Source organism: Cibotium barometz, chromosome 38 (genome assembly GCF_041138505.1).
Source record: "Cibotium barometz isolate CiBa-2024 chromosome 38, ASM4113850v1, whole genome shotgun sequence".
NCBI lineage: Eukaryota > Viridiplantae > Streptophyta > Polypodiopsida > Cyatheales > Cibotiaceae > Cibotium > Cibotium barometz.
The window spans coordinates 25,776,655-25,785,470 of record NC_141083.1 but is presented as its reverse complement, the minus strand read 5'-3'; the positions used below and the strand labels follow the sequence as shown (position 1 = coordinate 25,785,470).

General features: G+C 39.9%; 1 protein-coding gene across 2 annotated transcripts; it reads left to right on the top strand.

The window, feature by feature from the left end:
- The first annotated feature begins 536 nt into the window (after positions 1 to 536).
- Positions 537 to 5,139, top strand: LOC147616522 (uncharacterized). Of its 2 annotated transcripts, none has more exons than XM_086777600.1 (3): positions 537 to 836; positions 4,439 to 4,558; positions 4,741 to 5,139. In XM_086777600.1, the coding sequence occupies exons 1-3, from the start codon at positions 762 to 764 to the stop codon at positions 4,918 to 4,920; spliced, it is 375 nt and encodes a 124-aa protein (XP_086633726.1). In that variant the 5' UTR covers positions 537 to 761; the 3' UTR covers positions 4,921 to 5,139. The 2 variants fall into 2 exon arrangements, with proteins under 2 accessions (XP_086633726.1, XP_086633727.1); XM_086777601.1 differs by having other exon boundaries at positions 565 to 836; positions 4,809 to 5,139.
- Positions 5,140 to 8,816: the final 3,677 nt, after the last annotated feature.

Sequence of the window (8,816 nt, the reverse complement as noted above, 5' to 3'; positions counted from 1 at the left end):
TAGCAGGTAGAGTAGTGTCCCCATTTGAAATGTAAAGAAGTTATCAGAGACGAATTGCGAGGTGCATGCAAAGGGAGTGTATAAACAGCTCGGAGAAGTGCTCGAAACAAACGGCATTCTAGTGTATTTTTATTGGCCATAATTAAGAAAAACCAGCTCCGAGATTTTCAGTAGCCCATATTTTGAGGATTGATTTTTCCGTATATTTTAGGTATAAAACCGACATATAGTCGGAAACAGAAATGAGACAGATTTAAGAGTTGTCCTTATTATGATTGGTTGAAAAATATGTTTTTTTTTTTGGAGCACAAGGGGAGCTGACTTCGTCAAGTTTGGGCTCATGACTTTGCCCCATCATCTATTTACTTCCAAGAACCACACGGTCAATGTCTACAATGCCACGTAAGCAGCAAAAGAATCTCACAGAAATTATCTTGGTGTGGATGTTCAGACGTGTCCGGATGGCACGTTTTGCATTTGAGCCGGTTTGGGCACGCTTGTGTTATATCTACTGTTGCCTTGGCGGGGAGCTCATCAATTCAGGTTCTCTGTTTCTGAGAGAGAGAGAGAGAGAGAGAGAGAGAGAGAGCGCGAGCGCGAGATGGGGCTTTAGATGAAGAGCACAAGAAGGCAGAAACGAGGAAGATCTGTAGCGCCCTTGAAGCCTTTGGAGGAGGAGGAGCGCCCTTGAAGCCTTTTGAGGAGGAGGAGGAGGAGGAGGAGGAAGATCTGTAGCCGCCGGTGAAGCAATTGTGTGTGTGATGGCAGGTTGCGCGCAGCATTCTGGAGCTCTCCCACATCTGCATAACATCCAACCTCAGACCTGCTCCAACACGGTAAGCAAACCCCCCCCCATGCATTTCCTTCTTTCCCTGCTCCTTTCCTTTGGTTTGCCCGGTGTCATCTGTTGTGCAGAGTCCCCCCACCCCCAGTGTATCCTTATGTAGTGGCAATTTGGTACCCGCTCGATGGCCGCTCGGTCTTCCCACCTCACTGCAAAGAGGCCTCAATACCAACGGCGTTAACCCGCAGTCCTTAGCTTAGGGTCGCTTTTTGACCACCCTCATTCCCATTTTAGAGCATTTTGGCCATTAATTACACCCTTCCGGGTGGTTCTACCCGTCGAAAATCATCCTTGGTTTAGCTTCAAGATCTCCATAAATGCCCTCTTCTTCTAGCCTACCACTGCTTGCAGGTCCTCCCTCGGTGTCTGTTTTGGGTTTTGTGTCTTTGGGCTCCCTCTTTATAAATTGCTAGTCACATGGAATCCATTGTGGGGAGGCTGAGAAAAGAACATCAAACTCTGCTCATTAATGGTTTACCACCTTTCCAAATATCTGCTAGTCTAAGCTGCCAACAAGCTACAGGACAAGTGCCTAGCTCTGCCTCTTCGAGTGAACACTGTTCACAGTTGTTAGAAGAACCATGCATGAGAAGAGGGTTGTGATGTTGGACGTCCATGGCAATCAATGTCCTCGCACGAGAGACTAGGAAGCTTTGAGGAGCCAGATTGCATGCTGTTGTCATCACATGAACATGGTGGATGAAGGCGGAGTGTCCACCTGCGTGGTGCACACATTAGGATGTTCTCCATGTGTTTGGAATACATAACCTCCCCACGGAGAGTAATGGGCTATGGCCACAAGACTAATGCTTTGTGGACAATATGGACTCTGCAGATTTTTTAAGGAGAAGTTCATGAACAGCTGAGTGGAGAGTGCTATATAACATGTGCTAGGCTTTGTCCAAGATGGGATTTGGACATCCACGTTCACTAGTTTTTAGAAGGAGAGTGTAAGTATATAGTATGTTTGTGGAACATACTTCAGTGGGAGAAGTGCTTAGAAAACCTTTCTGAGAAAACTGAGATTCCGACCCAGAAGGTTTGGTCAATATGCAATGATAGCCTGCAGCCTGCTTGCATTGAAATGAGATTGAGGGTCATCACAGATTGGCATGCTACAATGGGTGAGTGGTGCATGTGCCTGGTTTGCACAAATCCACTCTCTGTTGCTTGGGTTCAAATGCCTGGTCACTATGAAGTGGATTATCATTTCATCTAGTCCTCAGACGAGAAGATTATAATGCAATACTCCACCTAACTCAGGGAGTGGACTGAGGAGAATGCATGAGTTGAATAATCCCACCTTTATGTGCATACATAAATGGGCTGAAGACCCCGGGAGCATGGGAGTTTGAATCTTTGGGTGGAGGTAAGTAATGACCTTACAGCCCCCTCTTCAGCCATAGTTAGTTCTCAGAGCGCGCCTAAAAAACCTGGCTGTATGAGACACCTTTCCCATTGATTTGGGTTCTTGTTTATGGTGATACAACAAATGATCCTGAACCACAGATTGAGACCTTTTGGGATAGAAAGAGGTTTGAAAATCAAGTTTAGTGTGATTTATAAGTTTTTTTTTTTTTTTGGGGGGGGGGGGGGGGGGGGCGCGCGCTCAAATTTCAATTAGAAACGTTGCATTTTCATCCACATTGGTTGGCTTTCATCCAAATTGCGGTTGCTTTACAATCTTTGAACCTTGGTTTCACCCAATTTCAAACAATTGAGAACCCTTTTTTTGGTGGGTGAGGGGGTAGGGTGGGGGGTCGTGGGTATGTATGTGTGTGTGGAAACGTTGATTTGGTTCAAAAATTAGAAAACTTTCAAAATCAATTTGGGTTTTTTCTAAATTGAATATTGAATTGTTTTGGACCTAACATTCTTTTTGTATTGTGATTTATTTGTTGATTTTATTATGACATCTTTTTGCATTAAGGGGTGATTTTGGGATTTGAAAAATGAAGAGCTTAGTGGGGGGAGAGAGAGAGAGAGAAAGAGAGAGAGAGAGAGCTTAGAGAGGGAGGAGCTCAGCACCTTGAGGTGGACCGTGGTTGGGAAGCTTTGCTCACATTTATGACAGCAGCAGGCAACTCATGGCATCCACGGCAACAGCGTGCTAGGCAAAAGCAGCTCATGGCCCATGTAGAGGTTAAAACAAACAATTCAGCATAAGAAAAAGAAAAGGGTTGAAAAAGCTAACCTAAACTTTACATTATAAAGCGATAAGTAATAACTCTCATAAACCCAAAACATAAGGAACCTCTAAAAAACCCAGCATTTAGTACATTTTGCACCAGCTGAGGAATTTAAAAAAAAATAGCAGCTGAACTTTGACCTTGTCTTGAAGGAAACTGATGAAATTTTAACATTTTTAGTTTAAAATTGGCCAGACATAGGACTTTGATTAAGGCAAAATCGGTTGCACTCATCGCAGCTCTGCGCTGTCATGGAGGAGGATTGTACTACTATTGGATGAGGCATGTTTTCCCCTGACTGCAGTATAGGTAGCTACTAGTGGATCAGTATTTTCATGGAGATATTGTATGTTTTATAGACCCTTTGGATCTTTTGAAGATGTTCATAGAATCTCTCTCTCTCTCTCTCTCTCTCACGTGCACATACACACACACTGCACACACACACACACACACACACACACACACACAGGTTCTTCCAACCTTGTCGTTTTTCTTACTGGCTAGGAAAAAAGTTTTTGTCCGAAACAGCTATGATTTAATGCTACATATTGACATTTGTAATGACACAGGCCTGCCAAACTTTCTTTTCCATCTCCTCGTCCTCTTCATTTCTATCTTTAAGGCTGGTTATTGTGAACATCTCAGTTGTTTCTTCTAACTTGGCCCTTGGGTTAAAAACCATCTCAATAAAAAACCATCACAATGAGCCACCCTTGGTGTTAGCTTCATGGTTTTTTCACTTTTGATCATCAAGGGTCTAGAGTGTGTGCTTCTACTAATGCCAGGCGCTTCTGCTTGCCTTTTGGTGTAGTTCTGCTGGCTTTTCTGGGACAATGCAGTTTCTACTAAGCCTTGGTACTTTCAGTGGAAATTATTATCCAAATTCAAGAATGTGGCCTCCTCATCTGAGTGTAATGTGTGCATTTGTAACATTTTTGAGCAGCTCTTCATGAGTAAAATTTGCAAGTAATAGGGTACTGATGATAGCAGATGCTGCAATTCAGTACGTTGTCCAATGTGCTTGCTTTACATTCTGTTTGCCTTCCCCTGCACTTAACTCTTCGTGCATATCCTCTTCATGTTACTGCTCAGAAGATGATAGTTTGCTTTGCTCTTATTATTTTTCTCCTTTTGCATTCACCGACTTTTCAAATGATGGGTTTCATGATATGAAGACTGAAACTGGCCCATTTTTGTGCTTTCATCAGTCACCATGCCATGTATAGCAATGTCTTGTATTGGGCTTTCAACATTATGACTGTAGTTAAGGGCATTCCAGAATGATGATGAGTTATTCCACCTTGATGATGGGTTAACACTAAGTTATGAAGCCTTCTCAGTTATATACACCCCCTGAATACCTCAGAATTAAGAAGTGCTCTTTTTTCATTTGATATTATAGGCCAAAACTCTGCGTGTTGTATGCAAGAAAAGGGAGAAGGGAGACAGAGATTTCTGCTCGTATCATGTGACGCTGATAACACCACCCCCACAAAATCTTGGCATCCATTGCTTGCCTTTGGTAAGTTGGTAAGGCTATACAACTGGCTTTTTTTAAAAATTGTTTCCCGACTAGCCTTAGGCCCAAGATCCTCCCGTAATTACCGTTTTTTCACGGCCCGTAGGTGCCCTACTATTTTGTAAGCAAATAACTAGTGCATGCTTAATGGTAATAGACATACTTACCATTGATATCGGCTGCAGAACACCCAGTGTGGGGAGACTGTGACCGTGAAAGGCAAACCTTATATTGTTTCTGGTGTCACTTACAGATACCAGTTGAAGAGGGGCAAATATGAGCCTTGTCAAACAAGACTTGATGTATTATCAACCGGAAGGTACCTAGTAAACCTTTATCTCCAGAACTTGCTTGATCAGTCATGAATCTCATCCTCCAATCCAGGCAAATACTATACTGGATGCTAAGGATGAGTCTATGTGACAATGCTGTAATCTTGCCAAAGGCTTCTTTTCACTTCTTACCTTCCTGTAGAGAGAGCAAGCCTATGATATCTTTGCAAGTGTTGCTCAATACCAAATCCCTTGGATCCAAAAGTCATCACATCTTGTCACACACTAATATATTTAGATGTTTGTGAGTAATCTAAATGATGTAAATCACATATAATGAGTGTTTATTATATTGTATAGGAATATCAATAGTTGGTTTTTAATATAATGTAACAACATATATTTTTTAAAATTCAGATTATATTAGTATCATGTATATGGAATTTTTATATAGATACAAACTTTGTACTATAAAAATGCAACTTATTGTTTTATGATTTTGTTATTATATCAAGATTACATTCATATAAATTAACAATATCTTTGTACTAAATATGTTTTTAAGATTACATTATTACATATTTCATATTAGTTGTAATGATAAAGTGAAGTTTTACTACTCTGTAAAAGCTGCCCTTTTTAAAGGTGTACTTAGCATGGATTCAATAGTGATGGCTTTGGAAACGCTATTACTTGAAGAGTGAATTTAAGATCTCTACCCTATTTGTGCAATTTAAGAATATCCTCAAGACTTCAGCTCTGCTTTGGGCACTTGTGATCTCCTTATTTTAGGCTGTTTATTTTACTTTGTTAATGTTCTAATTTGTTTAACTATTTACACTATCTATCCTGATCTATTCTACCATGGTGACTACTAGTTATACTCTATTGAATATTCTGCTTTGGTTATTGTCCAAACTGTTGATGGGTTGTGTAAACCCCATCAAAACAAAGACATGCAATATATATGAACCGAAGAGGAACTTGAATACCTCTGGTTATGGCTATGGTACAAAAATGTTTTAAGCTTTGTACGAATGTACAGAACTTGAATACCCTCTCTAGGGATTAGTTTTGACATGCAAACCCTACAGAATCAAAAGCTTAACCTATTACTAATTATTCATCTTCTTGGATGTGAAAAATGGCACATATTATGAATCCCTAAGTGGATCTTAGCACATAAATTTACTTTCTTTCTACTACAGTTGGTATACACTACCTTAAGCCTTACCCTGAATATAATGAGTATTTCTACTCAAATAACCACCACCATTAGGTCTAATATATAATTAAGTCCGAGGAGGTATGTCTGATGTAGAAAAGGCTTAAAATTGATCATAATAACAGCATTAATGAATTCCCTCGAGTATATTTGATGTCATTTTGCATGACACTTCTCGCTTTTAACTTGATAACATGCCACTTTGGGGCAAGCAGATTGTTGTATTTTTATCTAGCATTCTTGTTAACATATCTCTAATCAAAAAGGGAGTCATTAACTCATGGGCATTGTGGTGGGTTAGTTAAGCGAGAATAGAAGGAACGAAGAGGACTTGGGTTCAATCTCTCAACACCGCACTTGCACCGCACTTGCGAGGTGCAAAGCCTATATGGCATTTCTTTCAATACCCTCTCCTACGATGCAACACTTGTAGGCTAAACACATTATTAGTTAAAGCAAATTTTTCATATCAAATTATAGTAGGTCAATTTTACATTTTTGGTAAGGATGGGTTCTAAAGGAGCTATGTGGAAGATCCTAGCCTTTGGTTTTGTGGATGTGGGAATGCTTGTGAGGTATTTCCTTGTATCGAAAAAGTCCGATAAGGGGATCAATTCCACAATCCTTGCAAAACAATTAATACCATGGTTGCCAAATTGTATGAAGATGATTTGCCACTATGGTTGGCACCACTCCACCACCACAACCATAGCATTTATTGGGTCTTTCTTGTATATGCTTGTATAACTATATACATTGGAATATATGTATCCCCTTCGTCTCCCATGTCATACAAGGCACTAGAGTTTGGACCTTGCTCCTCACTTTACTCCAAGATTATGCTAGCAAGTGTGGTGTCATGGGAAGTGATCTAATCGCCAATCTTGATGGCCATGTTAATACAATTCTTCTAAGGTTATTGCCCTATCCAAAACCTCTATTATTTGTATTTATTCTTTTTAGGCCTAATATGATGTACTTGTTGGGGGTGGGGGTTGTGTTTGTGGTTTGATTTGGTCTTGATGTTGCATAACCATATTATGTACTCTTGGACTTTGTCATCTTTTTTATTCATGCCTCTTACCTCCAAGATAGGCAAGTAAAGAAGCTCATTGAAATCTCTTGATTTAAGCCTTTTGAGTTGATCTATGCTCTAGCTTCTTGTGGCAAAACCCATGTGCCAATTGACAACATCAATTAGATACATGGGAAATTCCCTCTAATGAAATTCAACTCTTTTATCATTGGTATGGAGTACACCCATATTTTCCAGGCACGTCAAAAGCTTTTATGTGGGTCTCAACACTTCTAGACGTGCATGGCCACTTTGAGAGGTTTTAGCTAGCTCCTTGCCATGTCCCTCTTCTACCCTAAGATTTTTTGGAAAAAACTATATGGCTTCTCATGTGCTATTGAAGTACTTGATTGGTTTATATCGTAAGATATGCTAGGCTAAAGATATACCCAATAAATTTTCCATTTGGTTCTCATGTGCTATTGAAGTAGTTAAGCTCTTCTATCAACAAGCCTAACATGTGCTATTGATCTTCTATCAACAAGCCTAACATGAGAGTTTAGGTGTTGGCATCATTGTGTTCTTTTGTATCACCACCTAGTTGCAATCTAAGAGTGCAAATCATCATACTAAAGGTCTCTTTTTTAGGTGGCACCTCCTTCACTCCGAAGGGGTTGGATATTTCAAAGTCTAGTAAGTTTTATTGTGTTGTGTGAACACTTAGGTGTAAACACTCGCTTATTAAGAGAACATACGATAGGGTCTTGGCGACTATATAAAGCATTATATATGGTGAAAGTATTATCATAATACAATCATTTTTGTGTTTTGTAACAATTGTTTCTTTCCTCTGTGTGTGCGTGCGCGTGTGTGTTATTACATCTCTCTCTCTCTCTCTCTCTCTCTCTCTCTCTCTCTCTCTCTCTCTGCACCATGTCACCGTGGCTTGATCTTTGAAGCTCTTGTTTCCCAAAATCTGCATTAAATAATCCCTATATATGTTTTTGTCTTATATGTTTGTAATGCTCCTTTATTCCAATTTACCCCCTATTTAAAACAAGGGGGGATATAGTGGTTGAAATGAGTGTAGGTCATGGACCACTAACTCCCACTTAACCTTAGCCTTTAAGTCTTTGTTGGGGACAAGCTACATGAACCTCTAAGCCATGCATGTTAAGCCTCTTAGCCATGCTAAAGTTTTTCCAAGTATATGAACATTATCCCAACCATTTTGAAAACCTTTCAGATTATCCATTGGGCTAATATTAGCCCTTGTTTTTTCCCTTGCCCTTGCTCTATTAGTTGTGTTGTGACTATAAATAAAAGCACCAATTTCCTTTCTAAGGAGACATTTCCTCCTATAGAAATCAACGATATATACCCTACGAATTTTCTATTTGGCTCCTCATGTGCTATTGAAGTACTTGATTGGGCTAAAATACATGAAAACTATTCCAACCATTTTGAAAACCTTTCAGATTAGCCATTGGGCTAATACTACCGCCTATTTTTTCCCTTGCTCATCCCCATGCATGTAGGTGCCCAATACAAGGTGTCTTTATTTGGTGAGTTATTTTTAGCCAAGATTTTGAAAATGGAGAGCTTTTTCTCTCCATAACCCAACCTCATTCACAACCGCCTTATCGGCCAACCTTGCTACACATTAACACTCAATTCCCTATCTCAAACCATGTGTAAGAGTAGAAGAAAGAAAAAAGTGGCATATTGGACTTTTCATTGTATGAAGCT